The sequence below is a fragment of the Delphinapterus leucas genome, chromosome X, assembly GCF_059928025.1.
Source record: "Delphinapterus leucas isolate spDelLeu-1000000601 "Yukka" chromosome X, BTC_Dleu_Yukka2, whole genome shotgun sequence".
Taxonomy (NCBI): Eukaryota; Metazoa; Chordata; class Mammalia; order Artiodactyla; family Monodontidae; genus Delphinapterus; species Delphinapterus leucas.
In genome coordinates this window covers 117,206,226-117,228,150 of record NC_143150.1, presented here as the reverse complement: position 1 = coordinate 117,228,150, position 21,925 = coordinate 117,206,226, and the positions used below count along the sequence as shown (strand labels likewise).

Genomic DNA, 21,925 nt, shown 5'->3' with positions numbered 1-21,925 from the left:
AGTTCTTTGACTCTCTTGCCAATTCCTTAGCTTGAGTTATCAGTCCTTAGCCTGGGTTGTGGAAACTTACAGAACACATTCAAACTCAGTAGGGCTGTCAGAATCCTCCCGGCCACGCCTGAAGTCCGAGGTATCAAGGGATTTTACTGGGTGCCACACTAGTAACCTTTCACCTGAACAGGAAAATTGCAAATGTCACCATTCGATATTTTCAATGACTTTTATTCCATCAGGTTCGGGTTCAGAGCATGGTGGCATCACACCTGTCACTCTGCCTCTGGGCTCTCCGGGAGTCCATAGATGGGCTTTGTGGGGGCAGGGAGCTGGAGGTCCTTAGACTCCTGGAACTTTTATGTGAGCATTTTTCCCAGGAGAAGATAAGATATTCAGCCATCATCAAATTCTCAAATGGGTCTGTAACCCATTTGATTAAGGAACACTTCTCTAAATGTACTTTATTAACATTATGTTCTCCCTATTATGAGGCAGATGTGATATTTACTTCACTCTATTAGTGAATAACTTTATTTCACAGCAATCTGGTATGTCTAAAGTATTTATCTCTACTCTTTGGCCTGTTTCCAACAAGATGGAGCACTTATCACGGGGCTGTCAGCTCACCAAAAGGATGACCTTGGAAAAGGTCCCCTCAACTCCCTTGGCTGGAATTCTTCAACTGTAAAAGGAGATTAGGTGATCTACATGACCTTTTGGATCCCTGCGAAACTTGGGAGAGATTTCCCTCGTACGAGTCTATTATGGTCCTTTATTTGTAAATGGAAGATTCAAGGACTTTTTTCATTGAATTACTCTAATGTTTTTATCTGGCACTAAAATATTTAAAGGCTGTCCTGAAAAGAGCACAGCAAAAGCCCCCCTCCTGGCTGCATCTAAAAAGAACTGAAGTGGGAGATGGCAGAAGGCACGGCTGGGGTTGATACTAGGTTATCTATCAAGCGCTCTCTTTCTCGAATCTTCGACACACAGACCAGACAACCATCTGTCAGACAGTCCCTTTCTGACTATGGACGAAAAATGTCATTTCTGCCCTTTTTGGACTCAGTGCTGCCCGGAATGCTTGTGTATGCCCTGGCCCACAACAGTTCTCATTCCCATCTTGACTATTAAATAAATTCCTGCTAGATTAAACTGAACTAAGGACAACGGATAGGTTGCAGCAACTTTGGCCCAGTCTCTTTTTACGGACATACAATTAGGTTCTAAGAACCCCCAAATGATGGTTGTATGGTAGAGGTCTGATGAATAATAACAAGAGCAGTGGTCATTTGTTAACTGCACATACTACAGCACATAGGCTATATGGTTTAAGCATTTTATTTCATTCATTTATTCATTCAATCAACAACTGTTTTTAAAATCTCTACAACTCCCAGACACTAAGTGCTAAGGACAAAATGGTAATTAAAAAGAAATCCTTGGTCCTGTGCAGCGGACTTTATAGCCTAGCGGGAATTCATTCATTTTAAGTCACACAAATAGATGTAAAATTCCAACTCCGTTAAGTGCAGCAAAGGGAATGTGTGTCATGCTGTGAGGGCATCAAGGAGGGAGGGGAGGGAGGGCTCCCCTGGTGGAGCCGGGGTGGAACGGAGGCTAAGATGTTACCCAGAGTGAGGGTGCAGCAGGAGGGCATACCTGCTTTGGAGAAGACCACTTTGGCTGCAGTCAGGAGAAATACCGGGAGGGGACTGAGAGTGGCTGCAGAGAGACAACAGGCTGGGAAGCTACTACCGGGGTAGAGACTGGCAAGGTTGGCAGCTTAGACAAGGAGCGCGGTGACGGTAGAGCGGAGCAGAAGCAGCAGCTGGATTCGAGAGAGGTTCAGGAGATAGAATCAGCAGAGCTTGGTGATGGAATAGATACAGGTGGGAAAGGAAGAAAGAAGGGGCCAAAAAGACTCCTGGGTTGCTGACTTGGGGCTCCAAATGGGTGGTGGTACCCAGATTTGTTGGGAAAGATCAAGAGTTTGCTGTTGGGCATGAGAGATTGGGGGTGGTTTTCTCTCATTTTCTCCCTCCTGGTATGGCTCTTGACAAAGAAGCCACGTTTTCAAGTCAGCTGAGCCAGCTGTTAAGCATTTACCAGCACACCACTGATGATGAGTGAGAAGCTGGTGAGCTAGGCTGCAGCTGGACTGCAAAGTTTGATAGAACTCTGCATTTTATTCTAGGAGTGACGAAAGCCATGGCAAGTTGTAGGCAGGAGAGCAGTGTAGTCTGGTGCCTGATGTAAGGTTGCTTACTGCTGGGGAGGAGGGGCCAAGAGTGGAAGCAAGGAACTAATCAGGAGGCTAGAGGGGCAGTCCAGGCATGAGATGATGGTGGCCTGGACTCGGGTGGCGGCAGTGGACAGGGATAGAAGTGGGTGGAGCGCAGAGAGATTTTGGTGATCTAATTCATTAGGACATTCTCTCACTTTTTGGTGGGGCATGAGGGAAAAGAAGAAATCCAAGCTGACTCCTGGGTTACTCCTAGACTATGTTTATTAATATGGCCTTAATTTTTACAACTTAATAAAATGTCGAACATATAGGAAAGCAGAGAGAACAATATAACCAATACCCATCACTCAGATCCAACAAATGAAAGCATCCCACCATGAAGAACGGTACAAATTCCTTCCTTTTTTAAAAAAGAAATAAAATGTTACAGATAAAGTTGAAGGCTGTTTTTCCTTTATTAATATGGTAAGTTATATTAATAGATTTTCTTAAAGAAAATTTCCTGGTGTTACTGAGATAAACTTTACTCGATTATGCTGTATTTTTAATACATTGCTGGCTTCATTTTATTAATAATTTACTTTATATTTTTGCATCAATATTTATAAGTGAATTTCCTCCATAAATAATATTTCTCATTACGTCTTGTATGACTATGGTATCTTGGGATATTGGCCACATAAAAGGAGTTGGTAGTTATCCCTCTTTATCTTTTATCTGAAACAGTTTATTTAAGATAGGGGTTATCTGTTAATCTCTTGCCCCTCTCTCACTGCATTGTAGTCACCACGCAAAAACCCAAGCTCTGGTTAAATCTGACTCTTTGCCTACCACTGGGGGTGCACCTGCGCAGCTGGAAAAAAAAACACAGCCATACTGGTTGAACTTGCTTGAAATTAATGACCTTTAATGCTGTCCAACGATCATACTAGAAATCCCTGGACCATCCATTCCCTTCTTCTCCTAAAGGACAATTTCAAACCTTCTCCCCTCTCCTCAAACCTCTGATAACTCCTCTCCAACTTCACTCTCGGCTAATGACGGTGCCTTGTGTTTCACTGAGAAAGCAGAAGCAATCAAAAGAGAACACTGAGCCTGCGTACCCTGCCTTCCCTCTTGTTTTTTTTTTTTTTTTTATTTATTTTTTTTTTCTTTTCCCCTCTTGTTTTGATGAATAAACTACCTCTGCTCCAGTAATTCCCACTCTCACTCTTGCATTATCAGTTTTTCCCTATCTACTGGATCATTTCTACCAGATATATAAATTTCTCAAATAAACCCCTCTCAAGCTCACATCTCCACCCAACCACTGCTCTCCTTTACAGCAGACTCTTCAAAAGAATCGTTTCAATGCAATCTTTAGCTCTTGTTCTTCCCTTCTCGAGCTCCCCTCAACCAATTTCTGCCTCTAATACTCACATAAACTGCATGACAAGATCACCAACAACTTCCACACCGCTAAATCTAATGGTCACTTCTCAGTCTTGTTGCTACTTGTCTTTGACCCATTATTAGTCTTTCCCCCATCTGATACTCCTCCTTGAATCACTTTCCTCACTTGGCTTCTAGGATGACAACCACCCTTGGCTGGTTTTCCTCCTTCCTCATCTGCTGCTTCTCAGTCTCCCTTGGTGTTCCCTCCTCATCTTCCGGACCTCTCCATTTTTGGAAAGCTCCTCTTTAAATGTCATCTCTTCTCTGTTTAACTCACTCCTGTGATCTCATCCAGTCTCATTATCTTTCATTACATATATGTGTACCAACAGCTCCAAGGTTTTCATCTCCAGCCCTAACCTCTCCCCTGACTTCTACACTCATATATTCAACTGCCTATTTACCATTTCCACTTGGATGTCTAATGGTCACCTCGAAATTAATAAAACTCCTATCTTCCCCCAGAAACTTGCTCCTCCACAATCTTCCCCACCTCAGTAAAAGGCAATTCCATCCTACCAGTTACTCAAGCCAAAAATCTTGGAGTCATTCTTGACTTTTTTCCATACCTCGTACACTCAGTCCACCAGTAAAACTTGTCTCTACCTATGAAATTTTCCCCAAACTCAACCATTCCTATCTGTCTCCACTACAACCACCCTTGTCTGAGCCATCATGCTCCAATTGCAGAAGCTTCCTTAACTGGTCACCCTGTTGTGCATCTTGACACCTTATATTCCATGCAGCCGGTGGAGTGATTCTTTTCAAACATCACTCAGATGATGCCACTCATCTGCTCAAAGCCCTCTCACGGCTTCCCTTCCCACTCAGAATAAAAGCCAAATTCCTTAGCCTTCAAAGATGAATGAATAAACCTCTAAACGTTCCTTGGTCCTAGTCTATAAACTCATCTTGGACTAGGATTTTTTTCACTCATTTTCTTTAATGGTTATAGTCTAATTAGGATGTAATTTTTTCTTGCTTTAACACTGGTAACATTTACCTAGAAAACTGTCATTTACGTTTTCAAATTTACTGCCCAAAATTGTTCATAGTATTTTTCCATTTTCTCCTAATATTGTCTATTTGTCCCTTTTCCCATCCCCCCATCAACCCTGACAGAAGTTTGCCTTTTTATTAGTCTTTTTAAAAAACTAGCTTCTGATTTTGTCAATCTTTATTATTTGTTTTATATTACATTAATTGTTGGTCTTGTCTTTATTATTTCCTTTCATCTATTTCCTTGGGTATACTCTGTTGTCCTTTTCTCAACTTGAGTTCATTAATTTGTAAATCTTTCTTCTTTTCTTATACATTTCAGGATATAAACTTCTCTTCACATCCCACTTTAGCTATATTCCATAAATTGGTATTTGGAATGCCTTTGTTTTTATTCAGTTCTAAATATTTTATAATTTCCATTATAATTTCTTCTTAGATCCATGACATCATGTGTGTACATATATATATGTGTGTGTATATATTCATGACGTACATATCCATTATCTGTTTAAATATATTTAGAAGTGGGCTTAGTAGGATTCCAAACATATTTGGCGGGGAGGGGGGCGTTAGCAGTCATTGTTTATTGCTCTCTAATTTTCTTGCATTTTGGTCAAAAAATGTGGTATGCATAAAGTTGACTCTTCAGTATTTTTTGAGGTTTCCTTTATACCCTAATTTGTCATCAATTTTTGAAAAATATACTTTGCAAGGTTGAAACAAGTATTTTCTACTGGTTGGGCACAGAATTCTACGTATGTATACTTGATCAAGTTTGTTTCTTATGGAAGTGTTCAAATTTTCTATGTCCTAATTATTTCTCTGCTTTATTAGTATCTGAGAGAAGGGTATTTAAAAACTCCCACTGTGGTTATGGATTTGTTAACAATTAAGTCAAGTTTTTCTTTCTACATTTTGAAGCTCTGTTGTTAGTATTCTGTGGGTTTAAAACTGCTCTATTTTTTTTGGTGAATTATCCTTTTATCATCTAGTAATAACATTTCTTAATCCCTAATAGAATTCTTTTAAATTTCAAAAGCTTATCTGTCTGATGTTAGTATCAATATAATTACTCCAACTTATTTTTGGTTAGCATTTGCCTAGTATATCTTGTCTCACTAATTACTTTCAAACTTTCAGTATCCTCTGTTTTAGGTTTGTCTCTTATAAATCACATATATCTTTAAATTTTTTTAAAAATTAATTTCCATTATCTGGTTAATTTAAAATTTTACATCTATTGTGATTGCCTTTTTATTAGTCTTTTTAAAAAACTGGCTTTTGGTTTTGTCAATCTTTATTATTTAGCAGTAAGTACATTTGGCAAATGACTAATGGAAAAATTCTCTTTCACAGACACAGGAAAAGGAATTAGTTGATATGCTAGCTGATCTGAACAAAGTATTGCCTCTAACAAAAGAATAATTACGAGTTTGGTATATTTAACACTGATTTCTAACAAGTGAAATCAATGTAACTTGATGTCAACTTAAAAAGCTCAACATCACTAATCATTAGAGAAATGCAAATCAAAACCACAATGAGATACCACCTCACACCTGTCAGAACGGCCATCACCAAAAAGACCACAAATAACATGTTGGTGAGGATGTGGAGAAAAGGGAACCCTAGCACACTGCTGGTTGGAGTGTAAATTGGTGCGGCCACTACAGAAAAGAGTATGGACCTCAAAAAACTAAAATCAGAACTACCATATGATCCAGCAATTCCACTCCTGGGTATATATCCAAAGAAAACAGAAACACTAATTTGAAAAGATACATGCACCCCAATGTTCATAGCAGCATTACTTACAATAGCCAAGATATGGAAGCAACCTAAATGTCCATCAACAGATGAATAGATAAAGAAGATGTGGTGTATATATACAATGGAATACTACTCGACCATAAAAAAGAATGAAATTCTGCCATTTGCAACAACATGGATGGACCTAGAGGGTATTAGGCTTAGTGAAATAAGTCAGAGAAAGACAAATACTGTGTTTTATCACTTATATGTGGAATCTAAAAAATAAAGCAAACAAACAAATATAACAAAACAGAAACAGACTCACAGATATGGAGAACAAATTAGTGATTACCAGTGGGGAGAGGGAAGGGGGGAGGGACAAGATAGGGGTAGGGGACTAAGAGGTACAAACTACTATGTATAAAATCAAGAAGCTACAAGGATATATTGTACAGCACGGGGAAATATAGCCCTTATTTTATAATAACTTTCAATGGAATATAACCTATAAAACTATTGAATCACCAAGTTATACACCTGAAACTAATATGGTAAATCAACTATACTTTAAAAAAAAGCCCAACAAATCAGAAAGAGGTCAGCCTTGTACCAGCTGACAATGAAAACTGCCTCATGAACATCTGCCCCTATCTACAGGAGATGGGAAATATAGTATAAACTTTAGAAACCACTCACTCAGAGTCCAGCTCATTCATTTTTTATTGTGGTAAAATATGCATAACATAAAATTACTCATTCATTCTTACACAGTGGATAGGTGACCTGCCTAAGATCACTCAGAAAAGATGACCAGGCCCTAAATGGGTTAGGGCTCTACAGCTGTGAAAACTAGCTGTTGGGGCGGGATGGGTGCGAGGTGGGGGAAAGTGGGAAGGAGTGATTCTACATGTGCAGACTCACGGGATTTTCCAACAGAACCGTACTTGGAGTGTTCTGGTTAAGCAGAAAAGCTTGACTATGCAGTCAGGAAGGGAAAAACAGGGCAAACATGAGGGCTTCTCACGAACTACCCCCAAAATAAATACAACTAAAGGCTCAGACAACTTTTTTTTAATCATTAAAATGTTGGAGAGTAAAGTCCAATGCTGCAGATTTGCTTTAATGGGAAGACAGTTCTTTTGCTCCTGAGGGAAGGTAAGCTTGGATCAATAGCTGGGTCATTAGGATGGCTCAGAGTCTGCAGAGCATATTTTATCAACAAGGACTTAAGGGTACTTTTCATGTGCCTGGGGCACTGCTTGATGCAAAAGGAATGAAACTGATGAGGTCTCTGTGCTTCAGGATCTCACAGAATCCATGAGGAGACATAATTATGTTCAAAGACCAGAAAGCAATTAGTAGCTGTATCAAGGCCTTCAGGAAAAAGAGCATCCTGGGCCAGGGTGGTGAGGCGAGGACTTGTGGCCTGGATATGTGTGGCCTATATCAAAATCATAACACCATCAACAGCACTCACTATTTGCTAACTGCCTACTTGGGCGGGGGGCAGGCAACATACTGGGCAGTAATCACAGGTGTTTATATCCTCATTTTACAGATAAGGGCATAGTCTCAGAGAGGCTGGGAAACGGTTACACCTGTAGTTGAAGGAAGAGCTAGAGATTCAAACCCAGGTGTGACACAAGAACCAAGCTTGATCAGTTCTCCTTAAAGCCCCTTCCATCACAGTAATGAAGGGCCAGGATTTTCAACTTGGATTTTTAAAACACTTTGTAGAAGTAATTATAATATATTCCAAAGAGGAAGGCAAAAAAAAAAAAAAAATCACCCCCACTTGCCTGCCTACTTCTTCTTCAGTTCTTAGCTTGAACATCGTCTCTTCCAGGACTCCTCCCTGCTCCCCAAACTGGGCTAAGCTCCCAAAATAAGAACCACAGTCCTTCATGTGCAATTTCAAAAGCCAATATGCTCTGAAAATTTAAAGTGTTTTCATAATTTTGCAGCAAGCTCGTTTGGTAGCAAAAGGTGACCTGATGTGAAACTACTTTCAGTCTTTACTTTTCCTACTCAGTGTGAATCTTCATATTCCAATGTGGAAAATAATAATGTGTTTGATTAAGGGTGCTGCCTAGACTTCACTGCAGTTACTAGAGAATATATATGTATATTACCTTCCTAAAATCCAAACACTGCTGACTTGCAAACCACATCTGACCCCAGGAGTTTCAGACAAGGGACTCTGGACCTATTCCCTACGCATAAATCTGACTGCACTACAAGTATTTATTCTTCTTTGTAGGCCCAGCACCTGACAGAGTGACTTGCACATAATAGGTACACAATAAATATTTCCTGAATGAAGAAACAAGGCTGTGAAATTGGCTATAGGGAAAAGGGTCAGTGGCTTGGGAGTGACCATGGCTCCCAACTTGAAGGCCAGGCCTCTACCCTGGAAGGCCACTTCCTTCTCTGAGCTCCTATAAATAATTGCTGTTGATGGAGGGCAAGCAACATAGCTGTTGTCTTCACTAGGAATAAAAATAGTCCAGTGGCCTTACATGATGGGCCCAGACATAACTTTAGCCGGGTAATACAAAACAGGAGACATTCCATACCTCAGACTACATGGGCAGCTTCGAAGACCCCCTCCAACTTGGGAGAAAACCTGCACTGGGTCTACCCCTGCTACCTGCAGTAACCTTTCTGGCCTGCAGTTTTCTCATCTGTAAAATGGCAGCCAGAGTAAGCCCTAAGACCCTCGCAGGTGGGTCTCTAACAAGATAATTCAAGGGCAGAATAGCAGCAGTCGCCACACACCCCGGAGTGGGATGCACACCTCAGGAGTTTCTTCACTCCCGTCTACTGTCCTCGCAGTCCAGAGCTCACCATTCTCATTCAGTGTGCTCTGTCCAACCTACACACACCTCCTTCCATCCAAAAGCAGCAGTCAATACACAAAGACGCATTTTGTACCCAGGGCACCCAGGGGGCTCCTTCTATCTTTGATCCCAAACAGCGGTCAAAGAATCCTGTGCAGTGTAGCCGCACAGCCCTTAGGTCCCCTGGCTCGTAAAGTGGACGGCGTGGGGAGTAACCATCGGCCAGCAAGGACCGGATTTAAAGAGGAAATTTCCTCTTAACTGCAAAGTCTCAGGACACGAGAGGGGGCTGGGTAGGAGAATAAGTGCCTCGAGATGGTAGTTCGGGGTGGTCCCTCCTTACCTGGTAACACAGGATTGTCTGCTGCACCAGCCGCGCGTATCCGTCTAAGCGGACCCCGGAATTGCTCCGGCTCCTCATCTCCGCGTTGCTCCGGGGCCTCGGCGTTCGACCTGCTACAAGGAGGTGGGACGCCCGGGCTGCGGCCGCCGAGCGGGCCCGGTTCCCAAGCACTCACAAGCCTCGGTCAGTTCTCGAGATGGAGCCCGGCGTTACGAGGTAGGGACTTTTTTAAACGACAGAACCAAACTATGATTGGAAAGCAAGCCAACTAGAGCTTCTTACTGCTGAGAGGCGCGGAGGAAGAGAAAGGGTCTGGCGCTATGGCTGCCCCGCCTTGACCAGATCCGTAGCGCTCCCGACGCTCGCGGGTCTCTCGCGGCCCCGCGAGAGAAGTGGGGAACTGGGTTCCGGGCGTGGGGCGACGATGCCCCCGCCGAGCCTTTTTTGTCTTCGGGCTGTCGTGAGACGGCCTCGGGGCCGGCCGTGAACTCTATACGACCCGCCTGCCGCAGCAGACTCACAGCCCAGTCCCCGGCCGCGCCCCCGCCGCGGAACGGAACCCTCCGAGTCGCGGCCAGTGGGGGAAGGAAAACGAGGTGGCCCCCGAGAGCAGCGGGGAACTTGGCTCCGGGCGGGAAGGTTTGCCTCTCTCAGCCCCTTACCTCCCTGCCGGCCGTCGACCTCAGCGGGGGCTGTTGAAATAGGTCCTTCCGTCGCGGGCATCTGGACGCCCCGGGCCCGCCCCCGGACCCGCCCCCGGACCCGCCCCCGGCGCGGAGCCGAATCCGCGGAGCCGGGCCTGAGGCCCAGAACACGCCTAACACGCTCTGTCGCTGGCGGCCCCGCCCAGCCCTGAGATGAGCTTACAACCCCATCCCTGGCCCCGCCCTCTAGCACCGCCCCTAGATCCGCCGTCGCGGAGCAGAAAGCTCGCAGTTGCGGAGATAAAGGACTGACTCCGGGCGGGGGATAAGGCTGCCTTCCTAAGCGGCCGTGGGGAGGGCCCCAGAATGGGCTGCCAACCTTCGCCAGAGGTGGGAGAAATAGGTCAGCCCACTGCGGCTGCCTGGGCGCCCCTCCGTGGACCATAATAGTAGCTCTGCCCCTGGCGCGTCTGCGCCCACGAGCGGAAGTAGAGTAGTGGGGCCCAGGGGGGAAGAGGAGAGGGGGCGACTGGGGCAGAGCAGGGTCCCCCAGCTGCCCCCCGCGCCTGCGGCCTCGCCACTAGTCACCTGGCAGAAGCTCACCGAGCCTGGCCTGCAGTCCATCTCCAGACCTGCAACTTGAAACTCGACATTACAGTTTCTCGTGGCCTATCATTACCCACAGTGTTTACAGTCTTCTGCCCACTATTCATTTTCCACCAAAATCTGGTCCCATATTAATTCCAGAGAACAGCTCAGCTAATATCCTTAACTCAAGCCCTTTGCTAGTCTCCATGCACTTACTGTATGCTTGACCCAGTAGGCCTCCTCCTCCTTGCCTATCTGAAGCTTGTCTTTGCTTTAAGGGCCTGCTCGGCTCTTCTCTATTAGCCCTCCCCATTCTCTGAATTCCCATAACAATTTCTTTAGTAAGAACTTAGGTCTTCGAGTCAGTTCAAATTGAGTTCAAATTCCAGTTCTGCCATTTACAAGTGGTGCGAGCTTTGGGATGTTTTAGCTGTTTGATATTCAATGTTCTCATCTGTAAAATGGGGATAATAATAGCACCTACCTCCTAGGGTGGCTTTGAACAAGAGGGTGAATATAAAGCACTCAGCACCATGCTTGGCTCATAGGAAAGTACTTCATGAATCACAGCTGGTTCCATCATCATTTGACAACAATGTACTGCTCATATTGTTTTCACGTGAGGCATGTTTTTCTAACTGGATTGTAAGTTACTCATTGAAACAGTTTTGGTATCTCCTACCGTACCTGGTACAGTGTTGAGCATGTAGTTGTAGCTCAATTGGTACTGAATGAATGAATGAATGAATGAAAGAAAATAAGTCATGTTCAGCTGGGTCCCTTATGTATCATCCTTAACCAAGTTCATTTTCAAAATTCCATAACATAAATCTGTGTCACTCGACTAAAGCACCAAACCCATTATCTCACTTTTTGTTTTCTTACTATTGGCTCTTAAATAATGCAGCAATCCACGTGATGTGCCTCCATGCAAAATTTGCTATGGTCTAGGGGTAAATAAAACTAGACATTAAGTTATCACCATTAAATCTCTTGGAATGTGAATATGTACTCTTACAGAACTCTCACATATACTGTAACTAAAAGCTGGGATTATTGCTTCCTTTCATTACTGCCTTTGTTCACAGTGAGTAGTTCTTCAAGAGTCCATTTTGTAGCCATGGGGGAAAATAACTGATGACCTTTACATATTACCTGACATTTCCATCCAGGATAGAAACATTTTCAGTCTCTTGATCTCTCTGTAAATTCTGCTACACACATATACCTCTTTTGGTGCATAGCCAGCCTACATTCTTAGGCTTTGGTCTATGCTTTAATGTATATTATCATATAAGCTGTATTTTTCAATAAGCTTGAAATTCAGGAATAAAACCAAAAAGAAGAAAGGCTATTACTTTTTTAGCTTTTAAATCTCCAAGCAAATTTCAGTGATTCTTTTTGGACTACAAGCTCTGCTATATAAAAATCAGACTCATATCTTAGATTTCTATGTCCCTGAGATATAAAACCTCCATATCTTGGTCCCTATATCCATGAAAACGTTCTCTGGTTGTGTCCCAATAGAAACCCATCTCCGAGTCATTTCTCAAATGTTTGTTAAGAATCAGATATGGAATGTGATGGGGTATGCTGTTGTTTCTGAAGCTGATTCATGATCTTTATAAAGATGAAAGTCTGAAATTAGACCCTTAGGTAGCACCATGTATAACTTCTCTGACCCCAACCAGAGGGTCTGCCCCTTGTCCTGCCATGGGGGGCTTCTGCCAAGGAAGTTCCCAGGGAGCCACATGTCAGCATCCAAGGTGGAAACCAACAAATGTTTCTCTTGGAGGGTTCAGGTCTTTGACTCTAAAGAAAAGCACACCATCTTTGACACAGAAGAGAGGGTCCGTTTTGAATTAATTTGCTGAAAATAGCCAATTTGCCAAATAATTTCTATGACAATTTAATTTTAGTTGACTGGAGATAATTTTGTTTTTTATCACAATATTTTAAAGAATGCTGAATATATCTCTGCTCCAGCTTCCTGCAGCTAGTTTGAGACTGAGAGGTAAAGAGAGAAACGCCAGGGAGCATAAGATTTCTTCACAGCGAGGTATATATCCATAAATATTTTATTTATTATTTTTTTTTATTTATTTTGGACTGCACTGGGTCTTCGTCGCCGCGCTCAGGCTTTCTCTAGTTGTGGTAAGCGGGGGCTACTCTTCATTGCAGTGCACGGGCTTCTCATTGTGGTGGCTTCTCTTGTTGCACAGCACGGGCTCTAGGCACTTGGGCTTCAGTAATTGTGGCTCGCGGGCTCTGGAGTGTAGGCTCGGGAGTTGTGGTGCACGGGCTTAGTTGCTCCGCGGCATGTGGGATCTTCCCGGACCAGGGCTCGAACCCGTGTCCCCTACATTGACAGGCGGATTCTCAACCACTGCGCCATCAGGGAAGTCCTATAAATATATTTAAAAGAACACATTCTGGAAGAATGTATTCAATTTTTGTCCACCCCAACTTTTTTTTTTTTTTTTTTTTTTTGCAGTACGTGGGCCTCTCACTGTTGTGGCCTCTCCCGTTGCGGAGCACAGGCTCCAGACGCGCAGCCTCAGCGGCCATGGCTCACGGGCCCAGCCGCTCAGCGGCATGTGGGATCTTCCCAGACCGGGGCACGAACCTGTGTCCCCTGCATTGGCAGGCGGACTCTCAACCACTGCGCCACCAGGGAAGCCCCACCCCAACTTTTTGATGCTGTACCTAGAGACTAAGGTGAAAAGAAAAAAGAATATACTGCTAAGAATTCTTCCCGTTCAAGATGATGTTCTTATGTCCACTCAGTCTTATCTTTCTCCTGTCCGTCCTTCAGACTCCAACCGCAGTAGCGAGGAGCTGAAGCAGAGAAAAACTCAATAGTCCTTAAAATGCTCTTATGGAGACAAAGTGACAACGCACTAGTCCATTTGATAAATTGCTTGTTCAGTAAATTAGCTCTTTGTGGAAATGACCTTCAACAAACTAACCTGCCTCCTAGGTGACCTCGTTAGACACAACCCAGTATCTCCAATGAAGACATTTCACCCTTTTTACTGAGAACAATCATGATGCTGTTCATTGAAGTTAACAGAGTTACTTTGTGGGATTAATGAATGCAGTGTTTTGGGGGAAAAACAAAACGAAACAAAAAAAATTCTCGAACTGTTCTGAGAAAATACTCCTTCAAATACTGGCCACTGTTGTGATACTCCTTGCCTCCTCATATTGCCACCACCTTTGTCTCCTTCAGTAGAGTCTCAGATTGTGGGACCAATTTGAAAGCCAAAGGAGGATGCCTCTCAGGAACATTCTCTCTGTCCTGCCCCTTATCTGTCTGAAGTAAAAATACAGACGAGAATTTGGTTTAAGGACTGTAGCCAGACACAAAGCACAAAAGGAAAAATAAGGGGTGGGGGGCAGGACCTAAAGGTTGTCAGACGTTGTGTATCCTTTTGTGTACACTTTGTTTACATAATCTGCTTTGGGAGATTTGGTTTCTGATATCTCACCCCCAAATCTAGAGTATCTCACCACCTCTCTCATCAAATTAGTACTCAACATCTTTGAGGCAACTGAGCATCGTGGAAGGAGAGATTGCTCAGACACCTCTTGTGGAGTTGAGGCCAGCTTTCCCCATTTGTGGCTCCTATATGCTAATCAGCTCCCCAGAAACCCCAATTCCGATCCTCACCTTCTTGAAATCCTACTGTTTGATGCTGAGGAAGCAGACACTTGGAGGGGATCCAAATCTGGGGCTTGTGTGAGCCAATGTCAACGTGCGTTAAAGAGATAATCTTGAAAGAGCAAGAGGAAAATGAAAAAGAGACCTCAGAAAGCAATCGCGGGAGGCAGGACAATCCTTGCTCCGACTTCACGGTCACAGCGTGCCTGCCGCCTGCCAAAGGATGCTACTGTCGAGTTGCCTTCCTCAGGGTGGTCCTACCGCCTCCAAGCTCCACCACCAGGGAAAGAGATCACAAATGTTTTCCTTTTGTGAAAGTTCTCAAACTTAAAGGGCTTAACTGCAAATTTATTTTGGCAATTTTAACATTTTTGTCAATTTTAACGTATAAATACAAGACAATTAAATAAATCGGAGAAGAAATATTGCAAAGACAAATCAACACTCACAGAAGTGTATTACGTTATTACTGTGGTTAGTCTGGGATACAACATTCACTTGAAATATATGCAAGGGAACCTTGGCGAAAGACCTAACTAACTAAAGGTTTTTGAAATGTTCCTAGTAAGGACATACTTGAGGCACTGCTCAAGCAGTTGTAGGTAGGAAGCAAGATACACTCGCTATGACTAGGACCAATCAGGGTTTGATACATATGGAAACAATAGCATTGCAGGATAGTTCACTGTTCCCAATAGCTGCTCCCCCTTGTCACTATACACTCATCAAGACAATTCTTTAAAAAAAAATAATTAAAGCTCTGGCTGGGCCAGAGTGTACCAGTCATAGCAATCGACAAAGTACCATGCAGTTGCTTTTTAAAGAACAGCAATATGATTTTTTTTTTAATGTACATCTCTTTTAAAAAGTAATCCTACTCTACTCCCCTTTTCTGAAAGGCTCTGGGGATTTGAGAAGTGGCAGTGTATGTATCTCTTCCACATCATGATTTTTCTACCATATGGTCTAGATTACAGTTCCTTCCCTCTCGGTGACCAAGGTATTAAGCTAAACATCTTGGTGCAGCTTCCATAATCTGATGATTAGGGAAGAGGTCAGGAGATGGGTGTCAGTATTGGATGCTATGTACGGTTGTACAGGTGCTACCCTGAACAACGGTGCATCCAAGAGGGTGAGTGGGGCTAAAATATGGCCCTCATTCTGTTTGCCAAATCACGAGCCCATGGGGCTGTGTCTGCCCAGTGGGGGCACCTTTTTCTAACTCACTCCAAGGCACTATATGAGCTAATTGTGGCACTATGTGCTTACATTTTTCCAGTCTGGCTGGCGTCATTGTTTCTTGATTTCAGTGAAGTTCCTGTATTTCACATCCCATATAATCTCCAAAAGGAGCTTTAGAGGTCACTGAATCAGCAAGGATTTTCTGAATTATCACATTAGACACAACAACACAACCGTGATTCTACAAAGAAAGAAATTTACACAGTAGAAAATAAATACAAAAATGGAGAAGTAAGATTTTTGACATGTGGGTCACTAGAATTTATCTTATTTACAACAAAGGCATGCACAACGAAACTCACCAACAGGCTGAAGCCAACAGTGGCTTTATATAATGTTATCAAAGATAACTTAGCATCTTTAACTAGGGCTGGAAATGAACTACTTTGATTTTTTAAGAATGAGTCTTATTCTTAGTGTGTTGTTTAAAACCAGTCTTCTTTTAAAATGAAGGATGAGAAACCAGATCACAAATGTCTAAGAAGCATGGTATAACGTCTTGGTTTCCTCTTCCAATAGCAACCATTGCGCTCAATTAGCTTATGCTCCTCCAGAAGTTGCTGAGTATAAAATTAGTTGATTTTCATACAACTCACATTGTGTAAAAAATAAGATTGGACATTTTCACACTGTCAAGCAACATGCTTTGATTTTAGGGAAAGGAATCACATTTGCTCAATAAAGTGTAAGCTTCCCCGCTTTGAAGTCCTTCTTAGAGCGATACGGTTTTTACCATTGCAGGAATCTTCTTTCTCATTAAACATGTGCTGTTTTCCAGTGAAATCATGGAGGCACACGTCTCCATTCTGAAGACTGAAAGAAAAACCATTCTTCTCGGTAGAAGCATTCGCTGTATGAGGAAAAACAAAATCAGCGTCATAAAGTATCCACAGAAAGCATTTTCAGGGGACAGGAGAAGATGGCGGAAGAGTAGGACGCGGAGATCACCTTCCTCCCTACAGATACGTCAGAAATACATCTACACGTGGAACTGCTCCTATAGAAAGCATTTTCAAAATAAACAAACGTCACTTTATTCTTAAGTATGCACATGTAGAGCATGTCTTTTTTAAAAAATATGTCTGATATATTGTCATATTTTATTTACTTTTCATTCCTTTCCTAAGACCACAAATTGGAGAATGATTCAGAAACCAGCTCTCTATGGCAGCTTTTTTTAAATGAAACGGTCAAAATATGAAGCAAAGCAATGTTTTTGATTTTTAAAGGCCCATTTCCTAACTCTGATTGAACATATATTGCCTTCAAGTAGTAGCGTATGTATAATTTAACTTAAGGTAATATTCTGGTCTCTCCCAAAGGTTAACAGAGATCCCTCACAAGGTTCTCAGTTCCCTAAGATTCCTATAAAGTAAAACTTTGTACCAGAGAAACCCAGAGTGACAACAGTCCTGGCAAGAAAAAAAATCATCTCTCATACACTAAACCAGCCCCTCTAACTAAATCAGGACAAGACTGATTCCCAGGAGAAAACAACAGAGTCCAACCTCAGAGTCCAGGCCAGGGAGCAGGTGGGCCTCCCCAACCCCAGGCAGGCCCTGAATTGTGTGTGTGTGTGTGTGTGTGTGTGTGTGTGTGTGTGTGTGGGCGGGGGTGGGGGTGGGCACAGCTGCTGAGATCCTCTAGCTCCTTGGCACCATCTTTTTGACCGTTACACCATTTGAAGACAACGTAGAAAGCTGAATAATAAGCCCAACTGTTAGTTCATGCCATAATTATACTAATAATGACAGTGCTGGGAACTTTATAAGAATTATCTCATTTACTACCCTACGGGATGAGTGCTATTATTATCCCCATTTCACAGACGATGGAACTAAGGTGTCAGAAAGTAAGTGCTTTGCTTAAGGTTACATGGCTCAGAAGCGAAAGAGTCAACATGTGATGTCTCTTCCAAACTGTGAGCTTGTGGCCCTGTGTACTGAGTGACATGGCTGCTAGTAGCCAAGCCTCCAAGGCATAACTGAAATAGGTAGTATTCACACACACTAGGTGACGGATGTGGCTAACACAGCTCCATCTCTGGGCATAGCGATGGGCAAGTGACTGTCTGAGGCTGCTGTTCTGATTTAGGCATTTTGGTTCGAGGACATTCTTGTGCAGGAACAATTTGACCTGGTATAATAAACAAACCGTTAAACTTCCAGCTTCTTTTTCTGTCATCCATCCCAGATCCTGATGTGCAGGTTATGTGGTATTAAACACGTGGCCATTTTGTTGGCCTAAAATGTACCCCACCCTCACTGTCAGCCATGGAAAATAGCTGTGCGAAATCAGCCACGTCAGACAGTTGTGCAAAATGTGCTGCCTCCATTCAATCTGATTCCCCGAAGGATGGCAACATATCGGAAGGCTAGGCAAGTGAGGCTTCGTCTCTGAGTTCTTTCTAGAACATGGAAAAATCTGGCTTTAAGAGCCCCAAACACTTCTATCCAAACCAGTAGGTTTGACTGATACGTTGTGATTCTGAGGGATCTTGATGACTCAGCTTACACCTCTGATTTCTCTACTTTGAACTCGGTTTCTCCCACTAACTTATGAATCAGCCTTGACTGCCACTGCCTCTACTCTGTTTACCTGCACTGAGTCACTCCCGCTATAGCAACTTGGCATAGAGCCCAGCTCTCCCTCTGGTATCTACAATAAAGAGCTAAGGCCCCATGGCAACTGTTTCTCATCTGATACGGCAATGATTCTCAACAACCGGGGGGTGGGGCGATCTTGTTCCCCAGGGAACATTCCACAATACTGGATGACATTTTTAGTTGTCACAGCTGGGGGGGGGGTGGTGAGCGGCTGGGTGCTACTGGTACCTGGTGGGTGGAGACCAGGGGTGCTGCTAGACACTCTCAAATGCACAGAACAGGCCCCACAACAGAGAGTTATCTAGCCCCAAATGTTAACTGTGCCGAGGTTGAGAAACCTTGATTTAGAGGCCTCCTCTTGTATTTTATTTATTTAAAAACAAATTTTTAAATTAATTAATTTTTGGCTGCGTTGGGTCTCCATTGCTGCACGTGGGCTTTCTCTAGTTGTGGCGAGCAGGGGCTGCTCTTCATTGCGATGCTCGTGGGCTCTAGAGCACAGGCTCAGTAGTTGTGGCACACGGGCTTAGTTGCTCCGCGGCATGTGGGATCTTCCCGGACCAAGGCTCGAACCCGTGTCCCCGGCATTGGCAGGTGAATTCTTAACCACTGCACCACCAGGGAAGTCCCTCCTCTTGTATTTTAAAAGTCTATACAAACCAGTAGGACCTCCCATCTTTGGGAGGCTAGAAAATTATCTGGTAAGTATATGAACCTTCTCACAAATTTATCTTAATTTGTCATGCAAATAACTAATATTCTAAAATGATAAGTAAAGGCAAATTCTCCAGGAAAGGAGAAAGTATACCAGCAGAATTTAAGTTTTTATAAAAATGCAAAAGACATATTAAGAAGCCAAAGAAGAGAGAAACAGATAAGTTTTTATGAATAATGAACTGCCCAGTCTTATGAAAGAAAGAAAATGTAATGGAAGTTCTAGCTAGAAATGTCAGAATTAATGAGTAAAGGAGGCACAGCAGCAATGATCTGTATGTATATTGGAGACATATATAGTCACCAATACAGGTCACAATTCATCTTTCAGTATTTGATATATTCATGGGGATTTGGGCACTGTCACAAGGCAGCCACGCTGTGGAAAAGAATGAACAAACATGACAAGCAAAAAATAGGAAGGTTTAAAAGTGTTGAAGATGTGTATAATTATAGATATACTAAAAAACTGATATAGTCTTACTGAGTATTTTAGGTACTGCTTGCACAGAAACAGCATAGGACTGAAGTCTTTGGGCAATACTTAAGTCAGGATTTGCCACATTAAAACTTTTAGGTCGTCATCAATTCCCATCGTGAAAACTTAAATCTTTAAAAAAAAACAACCCCTAAATCTTAAAAAAAAAAAAAAACTGCTCTAAAACGAATGAACTTGGATTAATAAACTTTCTCTTTTATAAGGGAACCACATTTTGATCCACTAGTCATACATGTAATTATACACTTTGCTTAGCAAAAATGCCATTAAAGGATAAAAGTGCTTTAATACAACAAACACTAGCTTGAGAAATACTATATTGAGACATAACGTACCGTTTCCGCTCGTGAGTCCTGAGCAATCATTATTCACTAGCAGCGTGGTGGACTGGGTGGAGTTACTGTTTGACTGTAAGGAATTTGAAGAGCTTGAGACTCCTTGGTTTACAGTCTGCTTCTTTAAACCATTAGTAGCAGTTTTACTCCAGTCTACAGAAGGGTAAGAATTACAGAAAAACAGGGCAGAATGTTGAAACTCAGATGCAGGAGACAGGTCACAGCATAACTCGTTCTAAGCAACTGATCTCTCGCTTCCAGATCTTACAGAGAATCCCACATTTCACAGGTTGGTGTGATAAAATGTATTTTCATTTAAGACTGTATACATTCGTCCTTTAAATGACTGCCTGGTTAAAAGTAACCTATGTTCTCTGGGAACTAAAGGCCAAGCTAATTTGATTGTGTCTATAAATATCCTCTGAATTAGGTAATATTTCAGAGCCAAGGACTGTCTTCACAAGAACACAGATCGACCTGCTGTGATGACTAATGGCTCTTCAATCCAGGCAAATGATGGAACTCTAGGTACTGCCATTTTCCAATCTTGTGCAACCAGATCTTTGCAATACTACAAAGTCTATATTCATGGGTAATATTTATGCAAAAGGAATTTAGATTTTCAAAGAGTACTTCGTTTTTCTTATTTTCTTAAAAATGAGCTATTTGCTCTATAACCCAGGAGGGCATAGCTGAAAATAACTTCAAAATAACCAAATGTATGCTAAGGCTTATATATAAAGTCTGGCCCAATAACAAATAAATGAAGTCACTGACAACCAGGACCTGTGGAAAAAAGGTTGAGTCAAGACTTAAAAAGTTAGGGAGGTAAATATTAAAAATTTCTTTGGACAAATGGAAAACATGCACTCGAAAGGAAATGAATTCTAAAAATTTCACTGTTGCTTCATTCAGGAAGCAGCCAGGCCACTAATTCTATTGCTCACTAAGTTCCCAGATGTGAGTAATTGGTTTTTAATTCACTAGGTTTTTTCCCCTAATGTTCACAATGGATATTTTGTGTTGAGCAGGCTCCATTCATTGATTTCCAGACCCGATATTCCTTTGGCATTAATTGCTTTGGATCTTAACTTATACAATCTTTTCCTCAAGCTTTAAGGAAGGAGAAAAAGTAAGGTAAATATGTACCAGAATTTTCAGCCAGTCGTAACTTTCCACAACACAGATACCGTCTCCACTGCTTTCTGACATTCTCTTTTGCTACACAGTAAAAGATGAATATGAAAAATCCTATGGGGAGGGGGGGGAAAACATAACACAATGAATTCCAAACTAAGACTTGAATGTCATGAGCTTACTCTGCACAAAAGATAAAACCTTTGGCAGCCACAGGCAAAATGAAATTTTGCAGATTGAAAATAAAGCCCGAAGTCCTGGGAAAGTTTGCTATCGAAAGGTACCCTGGGAGGACTCTCTTTGTAAGATTAAAAAAATACTTGTAAAAAGAATATCACTCCATATGTCCAAAATTAAACTCACTGTCTCACCTCTCACATCCTGTCATTGGCCTTCCCTATCTTTGGAATTACGAGCCATCTACCCAGGATGCCAGCTCAGACCTAGGCTCTGCCAACTAAAGAATGTTGCTGGCCATCCAGCTCTACAAGGATTGAGTCATAAGCCACTGCAGTCACTGACATTCAACACACCCTAAAAGGGTTTCAGGATGGAGATCAGGCATGAGGCGCTCTGTGCTCTGGGAAAACTGGTAGAAAAGGCCTTCGGATGGTTAGGTATTTTCAGGAGAAAATTTTATGAACCCAGTTTCTTGCATCTTCCCACACTTAGAAAAGCACTAAAAGCATTAACTAAGATATCTGTGCCTTGTGACAAGCAGTAACCTTCTGCCGAGATGTGTGCTTGACTGTACATACCCCTTCTCCAAACACACATATGCTGATCTCCCCCCTTACCTCTTCGGAGCAGTTCTTCAGAGCTTTCTGAGCAGCTCTCTCCCGGACTCTATTCCCCCAAAGAAAATTGAAACTCACAGCTCTCA

At 42.6% G+C, this 21,925-nt stretch overlaps 2 protein-coding genes across 16 annotated transcripts in view; both read right to left on the bottom strand.

The window, feature by feature from the left end:
- PHKA2 (phosphorylase kinase regulatory subunit alpha 2) overlaps positions 1-10,310 on the bottom strand; it is an 82,357-nt gene extending 72,047 nt beyond the window's left edge. For 4 of the 8 annotated variants that reach the window (XM_089904728.1, XM_089904725.1, XM_089904727.1 and 1 more), the window contains exon 1: positions 9,614-10,309. In XM_089904728.1, coding sequence (XP_089760854.1) covers positions 9,614-9,691 — 78 coding nt within the window. In that variant the 5' untranslated portion in view covers positions 9,692-10,309. Of the gene's footprint in view, positions 1-9,613 lie in introns of all 8 variants that reach the window. The other 4 variants (XM_089904729.1, XM_089904730.1, XM_022565478.3 and 1 more) reach the window with 2 other exon arrangements.
- A 4,526-nt stretch (positions 10,311-14,836) lies between these two features.
- ADGRG2 (adhesion G protein-coupled receptor G2) overlaps positions 14,837-21,925 on the bottom strand; it is a 112,619-nt gene continuing 105,530 nt past the window's right edge. For 7 of the 8 annotated variants that reach the window (XM_089904736.1, XM_089904732.1, XM_089904734.1 and 4 more), the window contains 3 exons: positions 21,055-21,156; positions 19,906-20,058; positions 14,837-16,601 (listed from right to left, as the gene is read on the bottom strand). In XM_089904736.1, the coding sequence (XP_089760862.1) occupies positions 16,417-16,601; positions 19,906-20,058; positions 21,055-21,156 (440 nt within the window). In that variant the 3' untranslated portion in view covers positions 14,837-16,416. The remainder of the gene's footprint in view (positions 16,602-19,905; positions 20,059-21,054; positions 21,157-21,925) is intronic. The other variant, XM_089904733.1, reaches the window with a different exon arrangement.